The sequence below is a fragment of the Scyliorhinus canicula genome, chromosome 14 (assembly GCF_902713615.1).
Source record: "Scyliorhinus canicula chromosome 14, sScyCan1.1, whole genome shotgun sequence".
Lineage (NCBI taxonomy): Eukaryota > Metazoa > Chordata > Chondrichthyes > Carcharhiniformes > Scyliorhinidae > Scyliorhinus > Scyliorhinus canicula.
In genome coordinates this window covers 90,876,910-90,898,001 of record NC_052159.1, presented here as the reverse complement: position 1 = coordinate 90,898,001, position 21,092 = coordinate 90,876,910, and the positions used below count along the sequence as shown (strand labels likewise).

The 21,092-nt window shown below is 42.1% G+C and overlaps 1 protein-coding gene across 7 annotated transcripts in view; it reads right to left on the bottom strand.

Moving 5' to 3' along the window:
* Window positions 1–7,619: 7,619 nt before the first annotated feature.
* The window catches only part of fat3a (FAT atypical cadherin 3a), a 963,948-nt gene continuing 950,475 nt past the window's right edge, over window positions 7,620–21,092 (bottom strand). For 3 of the 7 annotated variants that reach the window (XM_038819007.1, XM_038819005.1, XM_038819009.1), the window contains 3 exons: window positions 16,202–16,261; window positions 12,503–12,538; window positions 7,620–11,426 (listed from right to left, as the gene is read on the bottom strand). In XM_038819007.1, coding sequence (XP_038674935.1) covers window positions 10,807–11,426; window positions 12,503–12,538; window positions 16,202–16,261 — 716 coding nt within the window. In that variant the 3' untranslated portion in view covers window positions 7,620–10,806. The remainder of the gene's footprint in view (window positions 11,427–12,502; window positions 12,539–16,201; window positions 16,262–21,092) is intronic. The other 4 variants (XM_038819010.1, XM_038819011.1, XM_038819006.1 and 1 more) reach the window with 3 other exon arrangements.

Sequence of the window (21,092 nt, the reverse complement as noted above, 5' to 3'; positions counted from 1 at the left end):
AGGGGCCATGCCCATGAAAGGGTGGTTTTGAGGGGGCCAAAGAAAAGTTGGGGGAATGAAGGGTGGGGGAGGGGGGAGTCCCTGAAAGTGGTGGATCCTGAAACATGGGCGGTGTAGAGATCGGAGCAGCCGTTCAAAATGGCACCCCTCTCTGTGAAGAGTCACTCCTGCTGGAGAGCTCATCTCCCCAGTGCAGGAAATCTGTTAAGTGTGGCCTTGACAGGGAGAAACTCCCGAGGCCCAAAGAAACAGTTCAGTACCTTTGAATAGCGGTGTCAATCTTGGCACTGCAGCCACTGAGAAAAACTCTGCCAAACCCGCCTGAAATTGGACATGGAAATATTTAGGGTGAATTGTTCCTCTTGTCTCTACAAGGAATGTCAATTAGTTACTCTTATCAATACTGCCATGGATATATGCATCTGTGACAGCAGAGATAGGTGAGGATGAGGTCTTGCAGCTTTTTCCCTTGTGGTATTGTTGACACTCTGGCGGATATGCCCTTCAGGATTCTGTCAGCTCTGGCAGTAATCGTGATATTGAGCCAGTCCTGGTGGCAGACATTGAAGTCACCAACCCAGAATACATTTGTGTCCCTGCTACCCTCAGTGCTTCTTCTAAGGGATGTTCAAAGTGGGGAAGTATTGATTCATCAGCTGAGGTAGGGCAGTGGGTGATAATGTCCATGACTGGCCTGGAATCATGAGACTTCAGAGGGTTTGGGGCCTGTATTGAAGGCTTCCAGGGTCACTCTGTCTTGACTGTATTCCACTGTTCTTTGACTTCTGGTGGGTTTGTGGTGCTGGTGGGGCACCTAGGGGATGGTGATATCTTGCAGATCAATTAGTTTGTGACCTGTGACCTTGAATGTGGGTATATGGGACAAGTTTTTATTTTTTCAAATCAAGCAAGGTTTGATGATAAAGGATAAGTGATTAACTTTGTGTCTAGAATGGTGAGGAAGGGGTGGAGAAAGGGAGGTGGAAAGCAGAGGATAGTTTATGCAAGACGAAGGGGGGATGAGTAAAGAGAGAATGAAGAGGGAGATGGTAGAAGATGAAGGAAGACAGGAGTGGAAGAGGAGTAGGAAGAGAAAGAGAGTAGGAAGGAGGGAAGAGGATTAAAAGCAATTTGGTGAGGAAGATGAGTGTTTCAAGAGAGGGTGCTTTGCTCCGGAAAATCAACTTGTGAGCAAGGACTGCACTCAGTGCTAATGATTTAAAAGTTAAGCCAATCTGGGTGGGTTTGAGTGATGAGGAAGATAAATTTGAATCAGTAGGGATGAGGATAGGCTTGATATTTAATTCACAATTTGCTATTCATTGTATGGAGTTGGAGGTTCCATGATTCCAGTCAGCTGAGGGGGCCTATGTCATAAGGGAGGTGGAGGCATCAGATGGGAATTTTTCTCTACTATTATTGCTGATTATTTGGCCTCTTTATCATTTAGCCATTCTGAAGTATGCATTTTTCCCATCTGTTTCCTCAGTGTAGGAATTTGGACTCTCTACGTTAGGGGCATGTAAATATGATAGGGATAAAAAGTTTGGAGAGCTGTAGAATTAAGGGTTAACATCAGAAGCATACATGATGCTGATGTAATGTCATGTGAGAGTACCTTCAATAAATGGGTGTTTATAAATGGGTGTGTATATAAATATCTGTAGTGAGAGTACCTTTAAGAAATGGGTGTTTACTACTGCAGTGATGTCAGAGAGTTGGTGGAGCTGGGCTGTCTGTCAGCATTTTACTTTCGTTTTAGGCTGTTTGCTGTAGGGTGTGTTTTAGTTTTGTTTTCAGTGTTGGAACTGAAACCAGACCAAGCAGGTGTACTGCTGTTCTCTCTGCCATCAAAAGACTATCTCTTGATCATTTGGTGAATTCAGAATTATAAATGTTCTCAGTAGTCGCTGGCCTTTAAAGCAGACCAAGCAGGCCAGCAGCACGGTTCGATTCCCGTACCAGCCTCCCCGGACAGGCGCAGGAATGTGGCAACTAGGGGATTTTCACAGTAACTTCATTGAAGCCTACTCGTGACAATAAGCGATTTTCATAGTGAATGTAAACCTAATGTGCTTCTGTTAAAAGGTGTTTCTTTTGTCTTCTGGATGTTGTTTGGGAAGTTATTAAGCATTACTTAGTGTTGCACTCTTTGGGGGTTGTATTTGAATTAATGGTTGCTAGGATGTTCACTGTATGTTTTAAAAAGGTTAGCAGGGCAGCAGGGTAGCATGGTGGTTAGCATAAATGCTTCACAGCTCCAGGGTCCCAGGTTCGATTCCCGGCTGGGTCACTGTCTGTGTGGAGTCTACACGTCCTCCCCCTGTGTGCGTGGGTTTCCTCCGGGTGCTCCGGTTTCCTCCCACAGTCCAAAGATGTGCGGGTTAGGTGGATTGGCCATGCTAAATTGCCCGTAGTGTCCTAATAAATGTAAGGTTAAGGGGGGGGGGTTGTTGGATTACGGGTATAGGGTGGATACGTGGGTTTGAGTAGGGTGATCATGGCTCGGCACAACATTGAGGGCCGAAGGGCCTGTTCTGTTCTGTGCTGTACTGTTCTATGTTCTATGTTAGCTTGAGTTCATAGAATAAACATTGTTTTGCTTTAAAAAATACTTTTCCATTTCTGCTGTACCACACCTGTAGAGTGGGCCATGTGCTCCCCATACCACAATCTATTAAAAGTTATGGGTCAGGTGAACACCATGATACACTTTGGGGTTCTCTAAACATGGCCCATAGCAGTAATAATGATGGCAAATCATGTGCCTGAGAACGGAGAGAGATCTGGAAGGAGGAGAAAGCATTTGGGAGAATAAACAATCCCCAAAACCTCCATCTCGGAATCATAGAATTCCGACAGTGCAGGAGGCCATTCAGCCCATTGCGTCTGCACGGATCCTCTGAAAGAGCAGCCTACATTGGTCCAATTCCCTACCCTGGGGCAATTTAGCATAGCCAATCCACCCAACCTGCACATCTTTGGACTGTGGGAGGAAATCGGAGCACCATGCAGACACAGGGAGAACGTGCAAGCTCCATAGAATCACCCAATGTCGGAATTGAACCTGGGTCTCTGGTGCTGTGAGGCAGCAGTACTAACTGCTCCAACTACACAATGAAACACGAAAGCAGTGAGCAAAAGACCCAGCAAACTTTTAACAGAAGGTACAGGACTGGCAAAGAAAGAGCTGCTTGAAGGAAGGACAAACGAAGAAAAAAAATTAAGACTCACCAAAACTTCGTAACATCACAGGAACAACACATGCAAGCTGAGAGGCAGAGGCCAGGGTGCACTGAGCACAGACCCAAAGTAGCAAGCAGCAGCATAAAAGCAGGCACAATTCCATGGATCAGCAGAAGCATGGAATCCTCACCATCACTCGCAGAACCATTTCACAGTGCAGAAGGCTTGCAACAGGCCCAGAATTACAAAAACTGGAGCAAAGAATCGCAAGGTGCAGAACTGCTTCAGGATTACACAACAAAGATCAACAGGAGCAGATCAGTACTCTACATTATGCAGGAGGATCTATTGAATGAAAGCAATGCGGGGCGGGGCGGAGTGGTCCATGAGAATTCAATCTCTGATGATGAAGTCCTCCAAGCTTTCAACCCTTAATTCAGTGTGTTGGAATTTAGTAATAACAAATGTTAAATTTAATATTTTAAAATATTTTACTGTGCATAGTTTGATTCAGGAAATACACCAGCTAGATTCCTTAAGTAAATAAGAGTTAGATTTAATACTATAACTCACTCAGGTAATTATGCAGAAATTATTAACAAAGGGTTTAAAGTGCACAAATATGTCCAACTACCCAGTAATGAAAAAACAACACGCAACACCCCCCCCCCCCCCCCCCCCAAGCATGCAAAAAAGTAAAACTCTTCAGAGTATCAGATATTACAAACTTGGCTTGGTAACAAGTGACATCAAGAAAATAAAATTAATAGAGTGTTCAGTTGCTTGTTCACGGCTGAAGAGTCTTGGTCCACAGGAGTTGCTGGTTCTAGAGATTACTTATCAGAGATAGTGGGTTTGATTGACTCAAGATCCTCCTTTAAGAACTCTTGGTTTGCAGCAATGATTTTCAAATCACAAATAGCTCAGTTTTGGTGAGAGGTATTTCAGAAGAGAGATTAACAGAATGTTCAGTTGCTTGTTCACAGTTGCAGGGTCTTGGTCCACAGTAGCTGCTGGTTCTTGGGGCTCTCATTAGAGACAGTGGGGCTGATTCAAGATCCTCCTTTGAGAACTCTTGGTTTGCAGCAATGAAGTCTTCTTGTGGATTTTTCAAACCACAAATAGCCCCGCTTTGGTGAGATTTCAGAAGAAAGCGCGATTAGGTAAGGCTGTTGCCCCTGTGACAGTCTCTTTGTGAGTATACCAAAATCCAATACCATTTTTACATCTAAAAGTTGGATCACACACCCTCTGTCTCTGAAAAAGCAGCTTCTATCTTTCACAAATGCAACTTAGTAGTCGCTGTAAGCCAGTGTCCTAAGCTGAGCAAAACGTGTCCTTTTCAAAAAAGTTCAATACGTATGTATGTACAGCCATTATAAACATTATAAACTAATATATGTTCAGCTAACGATGTTATAAATTAACATTTTATGTAACACCTCTTTGTAACACTCACTACAGCATTTTGGAGGTGCTAACATAAAGACTTCTTAACAATGTCCTATAATACATGAAAATTATGCTTTTCGTCATTCAGCTTATGTACAGCACCAGTTAATAACTTAACCTTATCAATTACAAAAAAGTGTCAATGAAGTTAAATCTAACATTGGTTTGTGCTGGGTGGTGTCGGAGGAATTGTGAATGAGTGAATACTTGATTGGTAAGAGTGTTCGAGGGATAGCAGCCAAATATTTACTCAGCGTTAGGTGGACCTCAGGATGGGGAAGGGACACAATAATAATCTTCACCATTCAAGAACACAGGTAATTAAAGGTAGAAAGTTAATACAAGTTGCAATTTTGTACGGAACCTTTAACATAGCAAAATGCCCAAAGGCAGTTCGCAGAAATATAATCAGATAAAAGTTAACAATGTAACAAACAAGAAGATGGCAAGACAGAAGGCCAAAAACAGGTTTTAAGTGGAGTCTTAAAGGAGAAGGAGATGGAGGGCGTGATTCAGTGGACAAATGTTAAAGTCTGCTTTTGGGCACATTTTGAGGGGTGCTTCTCAACACTGCAGCACCGAGAATCACCCCACTATTCAATGGCACTCTGCCTTTTTTTTGGTTTTGGGCAGTTTATCTCCTGCTGAGGTCATACTTTAGTGGATTTCCTGTTGGCGAGTTGATTTTGCCTGCAGGAACAGCGGTTCGCGGATTGGTGTGCCATTTTGGCCTGCAGCCCTGATCTTCCCGGCCCCTCCCTTTCAGGTCCCACCCGTTTTATCAACCACCCCCCTCCCCCTCCCAAACATTATTGACGCCCCTGGGAACTCACTCTCCACTCCAATTGGTTAGGCTCCCACCCCACGGGCTTGACCCAGGCAGTGCCAACCTGGCACCTGAGCACCGCCCCTGAATCGCGCCCGGACAGAGAGAAGTTTCGGAAGGAAACTACAGAGTTTAGGAATGAGGAAGCAGATGACATGGCCACCAATTGTGTGGTGAAATATAAGAGGGATAGGCAAGAGATCAGATTTGGAGCAAAAACAAAATCCTGGAAGGTTACAGAGATAAGGAAAGGTAAAGCCAGGGAGGAATTTGAACACAAAAGATGAACATTTCAAGTACAAGTTGGAAGAAAGACCAGAAGAGATTTGGAAAAGTCTTTTCCGATGTAACAAAAGGTGAGGGTTTCAGAAGCAGATAGACTGAGGCAAAAATAGAAGACCCACAACTTTATAATGATTTTTATGGCCATTGGATATTTCAAAACATTTTACAGTCAATAAAGAACTTTTGACATTTAATTTGTGTTGTAATGTAGGTTACAAGGCAGCCAATATGCACATAATAAATTCCCACAAACAGTAATGAATTATGACCAGATAATCTGATTTTCTGATGTTGATTGGGGAGTGCCGATGTTTGCTGATGGTTACACAATGTTCAGTACCATTCGTAACTCCTCTAGATACTGAAGCAGCCCATTTCTAAATGCAGCAAGACCTGGATGACGTTCAGGCTTGGCTTGCTTATTGGTAAATCATTGTTGGAGAATTTTTAATTATTAATTTTATCTTGCCATTCCTTTATTATTTCCTGTCTCCATCCAATCTTTCCCTCTCTTTATTATTCGTTATGTACCTAAGTTTGCTCAATTTGCCCTATGTTATTTGCCATGCCTCCTGTTTATTTATAAATCCTTTAGCCTCATTGGTTAAGTTTGGTTGTTTGTCTCGCTGTTCACCAAGGTCCATATGCCCTGTTACCCTTGCTGCACTGTCATCAACTGGCTCTCACAGAAAGATACAGGGAAAAACATGTGAGCTGAAGGATAGGCAAAAAAGTCAAACTCAGAAGGCAAACCATGAGATGACCCCCTTGAGAACAACCTGACCCAGTAGCTTTGGTTTTCCCAATATTAAAGGGAGGAACATTTGATTTATCCAGCACTAGTGTTAGGAAATAGAGATAGTTTAAGCAATTTATATTTACATTGTGGGTAGTAAAAATAAGGTATAGCTTTAAGTTTAATTAGTGTTTCTGTATTTGTATGCTCAAGGGTTAAAACTTTAGTTTTAGCTCAATGAAAAAAGATGGTTGCGAGTCTGTAGGCTAGTTTAGATGCCTGTATTGTAATGACGTTTTACAACATTAAAACAAACACAGGGTATAAAAACAAACTAGGTTGTTTCTTATCAACCAGGAACCCACACAGAAAAGTAGAAGTACTTAAGTCAGTTTGGAACCAGGCAACCCAAGGGTAAGGAGCATTTGACAGGCATTGGGAAAAGGGCGGACTTTCCCTCTGAGGTCCTGTTCACTCCAGCATAAAATCGTGATGATTAGAGGGCAGGCAGGATTCTGTTGGAAATTCCGTTTTGCAATTTTACACTCCTCCTGCCTCAGGGGTCGGGGAGGGGGGTGGGGGGTGGGGGGGTTGCGGAGGAGGAATGTAAAATTGTGGCCAATGAGTCCTTTGTATTGATGTTTACTAAGAGGAATCTGGCAAAATATCTGCAGCAATGGAGATTGTAAAGGTGATGGATGGGGTGAAAATTGATTGGCAGGAGGCACTGGAAATAGAGTGGATGTCACCTGTTTCAGATGGCTTGCATCCCAGTATGTTTGGTACACTCGTGTCAATGCAAGAACAGGACAAAGGGCACTTAGCTTCTTCTCCTGATGCTAATCCCACCAGTTAGAAGATTCCCAATTTCTAAGTGTACTCACCTGAGGTTAAGTTCAAGATTATACTTAGTTCCAAAGGAGAAAAGTGTGCCTTCCTCATGATTGACTTCTCGCTGTGACAGTCTCTTATGTGGACTGAAGGTTACCTCCCACCTGTCCTTCCCCACCCACCCAAAAAAACAAAATCTCGAAGTTAAACAATGCAAAGACATATTCAATGAAAAGTTTGTGCTGTACATGTTATGCAACATGAGTTCCAGATAAGGGCACATATTTTGTGGAAGACTCCAAATTAACTAATTAAAAACATACTTTATTGTTACATCAACTTAAGAAATGTGATGGCAGTTAAAAATCAATTTGTACAATGGGCAACAATTGAGTCATCATAAAATCCTACAGTTTTTAATACTGCCAACAACACCAATTACACAGTTGATCATTGAAACAGATCAAGTTCTGCTGACATCTGGTTTCCCTTTATTAACATTTAAAAAAACAATCTTATCTTTTTGCACTATTTAGCCATCTTTTGTCAATGACTTGGCACATTCACAGTAACTATTCAAAAACACAACCCTTCAGCATATTGCCCTGTGTGACCACAAAATTCGTGAGAAGCTAGGCTTGCTGAATTCACTCATTAGATAATGAAGCATTAGACATCCATTCGGACTTCACCATACTGATAAAGCTTCAGCAACAATAAAAGTAGTATTTGGATTATCAAAATGAACAGAATGGATATTGTTGAACAATTTAATATTTTTCTTCTTTAGAAATAGTCCATCAATACTAACCAGCTTCGCTTTTGGATTGATATTTCATCTTTATCAGCAGAGAAATTCAAGGCATCCCAGAACACAGTAAATATCTACAAATGCTTGCAAAATTTAAACAACTCATTCTATATCTATGTACACTTTGTACAAACCTCTTAAACACACAAACTTACATCTTTACAAAGCCTGTTAATAGCAGGTAAAAATAATACACAACAGGACGACAGTTTAATACGATACTACAAAAAGCTTAGAAATCTATAGGCATATCAAATTTCACAATTTTCTAAAACGCGGTGCCATAGACTCACAGCTATTTAAGATAATTTACATTCAAATGAACAAATAACAGTCCAGATGTAATGTTATCATTGGAATATCAGTGACACTGTAACTTTTTGAATACTTGGAAAAACTTTAAAGATGCATGAAAAAATATAATTTTCTCATTTTATTAAGTTATGAATTGTGATATAGCAGGTTTATGTTGAAAATTCATTTTGTAGAAATTGAATCAGACCAAACATATTTCACTCGATATCTCCCAACATTCAACAGCAAGAGATGACTTACAGCCTATATGACTTGGGCTAGGTCAGAATCCAAGTTGCTGTAAATCTATGTGAAAATTATTTTCACTGCATTTATAAGTATACTTTAATTAAACTAGTAATACTGTATTACTATAGACAATACTTTATGGGGAATTATCTTCCACCATGCCAGGCCAAAGCATAACTGAATCAATTATTAAATAGAAAAACAAGCTTTGCTGTTGCCTAATTAAAATAATTCACAAAAGGAATGGAATTCTTTTGAATATGTATTTCAATTGCGAACTGTTGAGAAATTTCAAAAAATGATTTTCACTTTGAACTGCCTGAATTCTGGCCTAACAAAGTCGAGGTTTGAAATGTTATACAATCGGAAACTTTTATTTCCAATTACAAGACTTTGAAAGTGTAGCATTGTAGCCGACTTAATTTTCAGGAAAACTCAAGAAAATTGTGTGGCTACATCTGTCAACAAAATACAGCAGATTTTACCTGTGAGGGTGGAATACTGTATTAACCTGTAATCATGCATAAATTCAAGGGATGAAAGTGACTTACGTTTAATTACAAAGGATTTCTTACAAGTTTTTCTTAGTAAACAAATGCACCTCATATTGTACTTTCCTCATTGTCAAAACACATGAGCTTGTCAAATGGCACCTTGGATCAATAAAAATGCATATTTATTCCAAATATATTCAGTTCCAGTCTGCAGTGCAATTTTTATTTCTTTTTTATATATATTTATTATTTCATGGGGCATCGTTGGCAAGGCCAGGATCTGTTGCCCTAACTGCCCTAGAACTTAATGCCATTTCAGATCAGATAATAATGAGGTAAGGATGACAGACTTCCTTCCCTAAAGGACAATGGAGAACCAAATAAGATATAGGAACAGAATTAAGCTATTCGGCCCATCGAGTCTGCTCTGTCATTCTATCATGGTTGAAATGGGTTTTTGCAACATTCGATGGTGGTTTCATGGTCACTATTACCGCTTTCAATTCCAGATTTTATTAATTGCATTTAAGCTCTACCAGTAGCTATGGCATGATTTGAACCTGTGCCCCAGAGCATTAGCCTGGATGACTAGTCCGATGACACTACCATTCTGCCACCGTCTCCCTCGACTTCACTTATGAGTTTGGGATAAAAGTTCCCATGCTCCTTCAAACCTGTTTTAACATTGAAATAAGCTAGCCCCACTGTACTTACAAGTGTTCTGCAGCAGATTGTTATCTCACATTAAATACTATGTGCTTTGATACAGGAATAAGACATGATAAAAATGCTATGGCAATTAGGTCATTTGTTAAAGTGGAGAAGAGGCGGAAGTTTCATTTTTCTTAGGTATTTTAGGTAGATTCTTTTTTATTGGTAGCTTCGACTGCACTGCATTGCAGTCAGTTAATTACTTCAGAAGTGCACAAATATACATTCCATGATTGATACTGTAACCGATAAGAAAGTAAACAGATAAAATTAAACAACGAGAGGTGGATTCCTAAATAAGTACTGCCTGCCTTTCTCCCGAAGAACTGTCTACAGTGACAACTAATGCCTTATCAGTCTGTTCCTGGACTGTAGCAATATACAGACAGTTGGCTGTCCAGTGATTCAATTCATGTTATTTCAAGAAAGTGCCATTAGTTATTTTATCTTTTAGGCATTACATTTAGGAATCACCTACATAGACTGTGACTGTTTGATTAGTATTTATTAGAATCAGAACACTTAATCCTACAGTATCAAATGAGTTTCCACAGGACAAATCCTACAGTATCAAATGAGTTTCCACAGGACAGCACTTTAGAATTTCATCAGTCATAACAAATTTAATATTTTTCTGCGCTTTCAGCTCCAATGGTGACTCAGCTCGGAACCATATCATGATTATCATGAATTGGCTTCATTTATTAAAAAGAATCTCGTACTTGTAGACATATTAGAAGGAGTCAATTGTGGGTATTTTATCATGAAATTAGTACCCAATTAGCAGAAAATAACTCATTCTAATTTACTTTGTCCATCAGTCCTTGTAGATGTAAACACACAGTGGAAAGTGCTTCAACTTCTTGTCACTCATCACTTTATTCCCAGTGCCTCTGCATTGTTAGTTCGGAAGTGGCCCATATAGCAGTAATCACACTTGTGTCTGATATTGAGATTCTACAAAAGAGATATGAATATTATCAAAATTAAGCTCATCACCACTCTCATAGTCACTCATCACTACTTCAGAGTCATCAAAACCACAGCTCATTGACATATCTGAAGACGATGCATTTGTTGATGTGAGCATTGGCATTGATATATTGTCATTAACCACTTTCTCCAAGTCTTGGTTAGAACCTGCAGGAAATACACCATAGTCTGTCGCACCCTGGACACCAACAACCTCTCCTTCTGTTGGCAACTGGTGAGGTGGAAGGTATTGGCTGGGATGGAAGTGTGGTCTTCTTCGGCCACTGGAGTTTAAATTGTTCAAAGCAGATGTTGTCGGGGGTGGTTGGATAATCTCATATTGATCCTGGTAATCCTCTGGCAGGGGAGGAGGAAGTTGGTCCTGGCCCAGAAATTCCTCATCTTGAGGGGGTGGGAAGTCATTGTCTATGTCATATCCACCGAGGTAGTAGTCAGCATCTAGTGATCTTGTATTCTCATGATGTGCAGGGGCAGTATCAGCTGCTTCATAATGTGGCATTTCTTCAATGTTCGGTAGTCGAGTGCTTGGCATCCAGTCCGAGGTATCCCAATGATATGCTGCAAAAACACAAGCTACAGTTATTTTGTATATTTGTTATTACGCTTGAGAATAGAACATACAGTGCAGAAGGAGGCCATTCGGCCCATCGAGTCTGCACCGACCCACTTAGGCCCTCACTTCCACTTCTTGTACTTAAACTGGAACATTTGTAAGTTCAATTAAACTATGCACATTATTAATCAGAGATCTAATTATCTAATTGGCACATATAATGCTTTTGAATGACCAGCTAGTCGTACCTTTTGGTATTAAAAGGATGCTTCTGCATCACAACATTTCTGTTTTTTTTCAAGTAAAATTTCAATTGAAATATGTTCAATGAATGCAAGTCCTGTAGCCATTGAATACACTGCAAGGGATTTAAATTTTAAAAAGTACACAAATAAATTATTAAAAAAGGGTGCTTGACTTGTAGTGGAACATGATTTATTGTCCATCAAATAATGGATGTATGAGATCTTATTTTTTTAAATTCAGAACCACACATAGATTTGCAACTTTATACATGACATTCACTGACAAAACAGCATGCTTAGAATGAAGTAGGATGTCAAATCCATGCAAAGGCCAAACAAAAATCAGCATGCATTTTGAAAGCCAGTCACTTCTTGTTGTAAAAGTTGCATATTGATAAAATAAAGCTGAACAAGCAAATTGTTGAATGATGCCTTTCAGTTAAACAATGCAGTTATTCTTTTCTAATGAGCACTGTGATAACTGATGGTTAACTACGTAATTAAGAAAAAGTCTGTTAATATTAAGGTCACCACTTTGTGTTCAAACAGCTTCCCACCGATTTAAATGAATTATTAAGTTTGAAATTCATTATTCGAACAAAATGAGTTCAGCCTCAGAATCAACATAAGCAACATTGTATTCAAAAGTAAATCCATGCCCTTGCAGATTACTTTATAGCCTGCTCTGCTAGAAATTACCATAACCTTCAGAGTTCTTGCTGCATGCATACACAATGTGGAATGGAGTCCCAAAAACAAGTGAGGCAAATTGCTACTTTAAAATAAAAGATCTTGGGGTAGCATTAACAAGCAGATTGGAAGTGGCTAGGAGTCACCTCTGTTGTAGTTCTGCCCCTCCTCCATAAGGGACACTGTCAAGTGGAAAGCGAAACAAAGTGAGTGTTCAGTTAAAAACAATCCTCAAGTATATAAGTTAAATAGAATGTATAGACACAGCAGTAGCTTTAAAACACAGCACAATATAAACATTAATCATACATTTAGCAGCAAAATGTACAGTGTCCGTATTCCTCTTAAATTAAAAGTTAAATTGCGAATCCATTACAAATTTGGTCTGCAATTGTCATTTTTTAATCTAAATCTACCGAAGTATAAAAATATTTAATACAAAATTGCACTTTGTATAAAGTACAAAATTTATTGATTCATATCAATAAGTCAATAATATTTTCACCAGATGAAGCAATAATGAACTGTGCATCATCACAAACCAGTATTCCAATTGATCAATTGATAGGATTTTGAACAAATGAAGGATACTATCTTGCTGCATCTGCACTAACAGTCTGACATGAGTTTCATCACAAATGCTTTCTAACATACATTACGATTTCTCATTTTTTGAGCATCTTATTTGATTGATGCTTCTTTCTCTTCAAGGATAAACTGTAATTTGTTTTGACTTTGTTTAATCAAATTTGGTGGATTAAAGGAATCAGAAATGAATTTTCGGTTTTTAAAAGTGATGCCACACCATGATTTTCAGGTGCATAATTTGTTTGGAGAATGATTTAGCTGAAACACCACTGATCACCCTAAACTATTAAACAGACAGATTTCCACATTATTATGTGAGAATGAAGGAAGGATGTTACTAAATTGTTCTGGGTATCAGCTTGAAACTTCATTTCAAACTAATACTGTCAGGAATATTATACAATATTTTATTTCACTCAGGTTTGACCACTATAGGTTAACCTCTTTTGTACATCTTAAAAATGTATCATGTAATAAGTATCCCTTCAGTTATCTCTCTGTAATGATATGCAGACTATATCCGATTAAATCTTTCATAGAAACAGAATTCTAATGCATCAGAGCTTGCTGTAGTTTTTCTTAATTCCCTTTGATTTCTTTTCTCATCTAAGAATATTTATCAGGTTATAAAATTGTCTCAGAAAACCTATTTCTGGGATTTTTCATTTTAATACCATGACCATGAAAACTAGAGTCTATAACAGCAAAGTCCTGCTGCGACTTGAGAAGGAATATGCTGAAATGACTGAAAACTAGACCTAGATAAGGTCCTGGTCAAGTACCAAGTGGCATGGTCTTTCAGAGCTGTGCCTTGGCCCACCTCAAACATGGCATTTGATGTATAGGTGGTGAAGAATGTGGATTCCCATTGTTATTCCGATTTCCAGGCCGTCATTAGGACTCTGTGCATGGTCAGTACAAGAATACCCGATGAGACTAGGTGCATCAGCTAACATGCTGATGTGGAGACAGGATCATTAAAAAAAAAGGTTCCTTAATAAGGGGTAGTTGAACTTTGTTTCTGACTACCAATCTCCCCTACCCAGACCTCAATGCCAGACTTTCTAACTTGCCTCAATGGCAGGTGCCTCCGATGTGTCTTTAGTGTGATGGATGTAGAAAAATGAAATGTTTGGGGGAGATATATCTGACAATTATGCCAGATATCTCTAATGTTCAAACTAAGTGAAACATTTTTGAAAAGCTTTAAAGATGCATATAAGCAAAGACACAGTTGGCTAGAATTCTCCGGTAGTCTCTCTTCCCACCGGCAGCGCAACCCGCCAGTGGGTTTCCCAGCAGCATGGGATGGCAGCAATGAAAAAGCCCATTGACAAGCCCATCCACCATCAGCAAACAGCACGCTGCCAAGAAACACATGGCTGGGAAACCGGAGAATCCAGCCCAAAGAAGATTTTTCAAAAGCAATTGTTTTAAATCCTCAATGCAGTTAAATTATCTGAAATTATTGCTGCTAATCTAAGGCAGTATTTATGATCAATATGCATAAATTAGGAAAAAATATAATTGCATATCACCAGATTCTTTTTAAAGTTTCTTTAATGATGAAATCAGTAATGTTCAATAATACTACAACAGTAAAATAAAAATATAAAGGAAAGAGCAGGGAAATATAACTAATTGGATAGCTGATGAGCTGAATGGTCTCCACCATTTGTACTATGCATTCTATGAAAAGCCCTGAAACAACTGAAATTAGAATATAAACACCAGATCTTTTCATATAAAATTATAGAGGCAATAATAAATGGGCCAGAGAAATAGTGGCCAAAACAATCTTACATGAAATCATCAACAAAAACTTGCATTTATATAACATCATTGTAAATCATTCCAAAGTACTTTACAAGATTGCTTGCAAACAAAATTTGCCATTAAGCCACATAAGGAGGTGTTGGAACAGGTATCCCAAAACTCGGTCAAAGTGATTGTTTTTAAGAGTGCCATAAAGGAGGGTAGAGAAGCAGAGAGGTGGAGAAATTTACTGAGAGAACACAAGGGCTTGATATCAAAGCAATGGAAAGGTGGCTGCCAATGCTGAAGCTAATAAAACTGGGATGTTCAAAATAGGTCTTATTTGAAAGAGCTCAAAGCTCTTACAGAGGGTTGTGGGGCTCAAAAAGGTTCCAGAGATTAGGAGAGAAAAGGCCAAGGACAGACTTGAAAGCAGCGATGGAAATTTTTAAATCGGGACACTACTAAATAGCAAAGTCAACAAATGCAGGGGTAATGGGTGAATGGGACTTGGTGCACATTTCCATATGGACAGCACAGTTTTAGATGAGGTAAAGTTTATCGAAGGAAGAAGGAGGGACAGCAGCCAGGAGAGCACTGGAAAATGTTGCATTTAGAGAAAACAATATCATGGATTTGGGTTTCAACAGTGGATGGATTTCGGCAGGGACAGAAATATGGGCAATGATATGGACATGAAAGTAAACAGTTTTAGTGATGTTGAGGATATGGGGTTGGTAGCTCAGCTCAAGACTATAAACAGACAGGTTCAGTCTCAGTTCGTTGCGAGGGAGGGAGATGGAGACGAAATGCTAGTGAATAGAGTTTGTGGCTGGGACTGATCTTCCCAATGAATGGCCTCGATCTTCTCAATACTTATGCTCACACTAAACATTATAATTTCGAGACCACCAAAACTCAAGAAACTTTTGTTCATTCTTTAGAATAGAATGGGGGCTGCACAGTGGCTCAGTGGTTAACACTGCTGCCTCACAGTGCCAGGGACCCGGATTCAAATCCAGCCTTGGGTCACTGTCTGTATGGAGTTTGTACATTCTCCCAGTGTCTGCGTGGATTTCCTCCGGGTGCTCTGGTTTCCTACCACATCCAAAGATGTTCAGGTTAGGTGGATTAGCCATGCCAAATTGCCCCTTAGTGTTCAAGGATGTGCAGGTTAGGTTACGGAGTTATGGGGATAGAGAGAGGTGGTCGTGGGTGGACTGCACATTCAAAGGGTCGGTGCAGACTTGTTGGGCCAAATGGCCTCCTTCTGCACTGTAGAGATTCTATGATAAATTTTAGATTACTTCAGATCAACAAAATACACGAATGAACTTATATTGCAGTTGGCATTTCAACTAATGTTAGTTTTTTTGGGGTTTAGATTATGATTTACATTAAGAAACATGGAATGTTTTTCAACATGAGTTAAACGGTTTGACTGTATCATGCCAAACGTCATATTCTCTTAAGAAGAGGAGAGCAAGTAGCAAGTTAAATACCTTCATTCTCAATTGTGTCAACTGCATCATTAACCAGCCGTATAACAGTCACTATTGAAGCTTGTAAGAAAAGGACAAGGTAGGAAAAGGAGCAGCAGAAAGCAGTGCAAAGTTAGTTAGCTGTTTTATATCAATTTGTTGACATTTATTTGGTGCACAACTCCAAGAACTGAAAAGGCAATTGTAAGAATCTTGCAAAACAGCAGCTGAATAAACATTCTGCATTTTGACCATTTCTGTTACATAACTGTAATTAAGATCACTGTGAAATAAAAACACAGTATTTTTCTTACTGTTGCATAGTAGGGTTGGTTTTACAAATGGAGCTTCTCAGTTGAGAAACGTTGGAAAGCAACAATCAGATGTGCTGACTTTATTTTGTTAATCTTTGTTGAGAGCAGTTGTACAAACTCAAAGATGTTCCATAAGGAATACCAATCATAAACATGCATTGAAAATCACAGGATACTACATACCATTGACTTAAATATATATGTTGCTACCCTAGGACTTATTTTTCAACTGAGAAGGGTTTCAAAGTTATGGAGTGTAATCTAACAGAAACCTTTCTATGGACAGAATTTACCGGCTGTTCACACCGGCGGGATCGTTCGGTCCCACCGACGGCGCAACCCGCCTCGGGTTTCCCAGCGATGTGGGGTGCATTCGATGGAAAATCCCGTTGACAATGGCGGGAGGAGAAGATCACACTGGCGCCTCTGGCGCCAAAAATCACGTGGCGGGTTGTGCAGAAAATCCCCCCCTAAGTGACATTTGTGGCGGGTTTTGCTGGGAGTTTCCCGGCGGCTCGGCGAGCAAGTTAGTCACCGCTATTGTACTGATGACCCAGCGGCGCTGCAACTGCAACCCCACTACCTGCTGCAATCTTTGTGTGGGCAGGTGAGTGAATCCTCTGCTGAGAATGGTACATACTGAGGGGCTTCCGGAGAATCACCTTTCACTGTCAAGGAATGTGGAGACTTTGGCTCCAGCTTGGCAGATCATATCATGCACAGCTTTTCCTCTCTGTTGACTTTGCTCTACCTGCCTACTGCACTGATGACCCATCGGCACTGCAACTGCAACCACAACCCCACTACCTGCTGCAACCCTTGTGGGCAGGTCAGTGAATCCTCTTGCGAGGATGCAGCAGCACTCCCTGCCAAAACCAGGAACACATCACAGCACCACCAAAAAAACTCCAGATTACTTCCAGAGACTTTGCAATAACAGAGGATATTCTACGTTACCCGAGAGGGAGAAAGAGAAAAAACAGGGGGAGAAAAACAGGGGGAGAAAAAGGGAGAAAAACAGGGGGAGAAAAAGGGAGAAAAACATGGGGGGAAAAAAGGGAGAAAAACAGGGGGAGAAAAAGGGAGAAAAACAGGGGGAGAAAAAGGGAGAGGCTGTAAGAGATGAAAGTGAAGTCAGTGCAACGTAAGGAGGTGGAAAGTGGAAATGAAAAGGCTGAGGGAGAAGTAGCATTAAAAGGGAAAAAATATCCAAAATCCACATTCTACATTGTCAGTTAGTCATTAAACAGTGAGTTGGGGCAAAATTTGTCGCCTCGCACCGTGGGTAGCCGAGTTCCCGGTGAGGCGGAGAATCCAGTGTCGGGGAGAAAACAGGATCACACCTGCCAATGCTTCAGCCCTTCGCTGGAAACCGGATCGAGGTTCATGCTTCTGCACCAGTAGCAGGATGCAAATGGGCTATTAAGACCTATTTGCATCAATTTAGCAGGTTGGGCAGCATATTCTCCGGTCCTCTAGGCTGGGAATCATGTGGGCGAGAATTACGACAGGTATGGACATGGGTGGCCCTGACATGGTTTGCCAAGGGGTTAACTCCATAAAGGAGCTGCCCGAAAGTTCATCTGAGGGCCACCTTCTCCGCCCGGCAATGCAAGACCTGCCAATCCCACCCTCACCAGAGACTTCCTAGAGGCCCTAGTAAGGGAAATGAATGAATGGCTTGCAGCTCAAAGATCTCAAGGGGTTTAAACACAGCTGACTGTTTTTCTCGTTCGAGGAATTGATACATGGTGCTTCCTGTGTCTGAGCCAGCAGGTGGATTGTCCAGGTGAGTGTTACAACACTAATTTTTTTCACTGCCTCTATCTGGACTTCTCTATAACTTCCAAACAGCAGTCTTTTCTTTTTGGGGGGAGGGGGAGGGGGGGGGGGGGGGGGGTGCTTCCTGACCAGAGACTCTTTCCAGGGGTGCTTCCTGAGAGGGGTCTCTTTTCTGGGACCTTCCTGACAGGGCTAATTTCTGTTCTGGGTGGCTTCCTGACAATGGTCTCTTCTGGTGGGTCTGTGGGGGTTCTCCATATTTAGGGGGTCTCTGAGGGGTTAGCTTTATTTCGGGGGCCTCTGCAGGGTTTCAATATTGAGGAGGCCTCAGGGGATCTCTTTATTTAGGGGGTCTGTGGGGGGAGTCTTCTTATTTAGCGGTCTTTGTGGCATCTCTTTTATTAGGGGATCTGTGAGGGGGCTTTCTTATTTAAGGGGTCGGTGGAGAGGTCTCTTATTTAGGGGTCTGTGGGGGTGGGCATTGGAACACCCCATTCTGACGGGGTAAACCCAGAAAATCTGGTGAGTTGGGAGCTGAATTGCAATGCAGGGTTTGCGATCCGGGAGGGGGGGGGGGGGGGGGGGGGGGGGGGGGGGAAGAGATTTTTTACGGGGCTGAATTTCAATGCGGGGGGAGGGGGTGGCCAGCGCCAGCCCCGGGACCTGGCTATTGGACCACCCACAAAGTGGTGGCCTGATAGCGGGATTCCCTCGAGAATCCCTCGCAATCCTTTGCTATGCAAATTACATGCTATTCAGCTCCGGTGGGATAACATTGGGCAACACGGTAGCATTGTGGAAAGCACAATCGCTTCACAGCTCCAGGGTCCCAGGTTCGATTCCGGCTTGGGTCACTGTCTGTGCGGAGTCTGCACATCCGCCCCGTGTGTGCGTGGGTTTCCTCCGGGTGCTCCGGTTTCCTCCCACAGTCCAAAGTGTGCGGGTTAGGTGGATTGGCCATGATAAATTGCCCTTAGTGTCCAAAAATTGCCCTTAGTGTTGGGTAGGGTTACTGAGTTATGGGGATAGGGTGGAGGTGTTGACCTTGGGTAGGGGGTAGGGTGCTCTTTCCAAGAGCCGGTGCAGACTCGATGGGCCGAATGGCCTCCTTCTACACTGTAAACTCTATGTAACTATGTAACATAGGCCGGGATTCTCCCCTACCCGGCGGGGCGGGGGGTCCCGGCGTGTTGGAGTGGCGTTAACCACTCCGGCGTTGGGCCGCCCCAAAGGTGCGGCGTTCTCCGCACCTTTAGGGGCCAAGCCCTCACATAGAGGGGCTAGGCCCGTGCCCGAGTGGTTCCCACTCCGCCGGCTGGCGTGAACGGCCTTTGGTGCCACGCCACCGGGCCCGAAAGGACTTCGCCGGCTGGCGTAACCGGTCAGCGGCTGCTGACGTCATACTGGCGCATGCGCAGAGGCGGGGGTCACTTCCGCCTTCGCCATGGTGAAGACCATGGCGAAAGCAGAAGAAAAAGAGTGCCCCCACGGCACAGGCCCGCCCGCCGATCGGTGGGCCCCGATCGCGGGCCAGGCCACCGTGGCGGCACCCTCCAGGGTCAGATCGCCCCGCACCCCCCCCCCCCCCAAAGGACCCCAGAGCCCGCCCGCGCCCCAATCCCGCCGGTCAGGTAGGTGGTTTAATCCACGCCGGCGGGAGAGGCCTGGCAGCGGCGGGACATTGGCCCATCGCGGGCCGGAGAATCGCCACGGGGGGCCCGCCGACCGGCGCGGCGCGATTCCCACCCCCGCCGAACCTCGTGGGCCGGAGAATTCGGGACACGGCGGGAGCGGGATTGACGCCGGCCCCGGGTCCATAGTCTCCCAAATAGATAATTTTACCCTTGATCTGTCCGTCATCGATGTGGGGTACAGGCCTCTTGTTCTCACATCTTCAGCCTTCATCATACACCCTGTTTCAACATCAGCGACACCTTGGTGAAGCAAGGCTTTCCATAGTGTATGGCCTGGCTCACTCTCTTCTCACCAGTTGTTGAGGTCAAAGCCAATCTTCTTCAAGTAGATTTTCGGGGTATCTTGACATTTAGTCCCCTAGTAGCTAGACTGCCAAGTCTCTGGGGACCTCCACCATTCCCAGTTTTTCACAATTTAGAAAGTACCCTGTTCTACCCTTTTTAGATCCAGTGTGGATGACCCCACATTTGCCAACACGGACATCCATTTGCCGCGGTTTTGCTCATTCATTTAATCTATCAATAAATTGCTGTCTATCGTTTGTCATTGTCAAATTTGACATATGGCTTTTTGTCCCATCATCAAAGTCTTTAATGAATACAGTGAGTAGTTTAGTTCAGGGTTTTGCAGGACTCCACTAATTAGGGTACCTGTCCATTATCCCCACTCTGACTCATGTCGAGCCAATTTTCTAATTTGCCTTCAGTTTCACGATTTTCATCTGCAGCTCACAGTCTCTTATGAGGAAATTTATAAAAAGCCTTCTAAAAGCCCCTCTCAATAACATCCATAATCATTCTTTGTCCACTACTTTAGTCACCTCTTCAAAAACATTCCATCAGGTGCGTCAGCAGTAAACTATCCTTCACAAATCTGGTTAGTGTCCTCAAGTTATTCAGTCATTCCTCCTTAATTACAGACTGCAGCAGTTTATTGACAACAGGATGTTAGCCCGAATGGTTTATCATTTCCTGAATTCCCTTTTACTTTTCCTAAAAATCAGACAGACACGCATAGTTTTCCAATCTAAAGGAAAAATTACCAAATCAATAGAAGATTTGGAAGATTCTAGTTAGGGTATTTGCAACGTTATCACTTATTTCTTTTAAAATCCTGATATG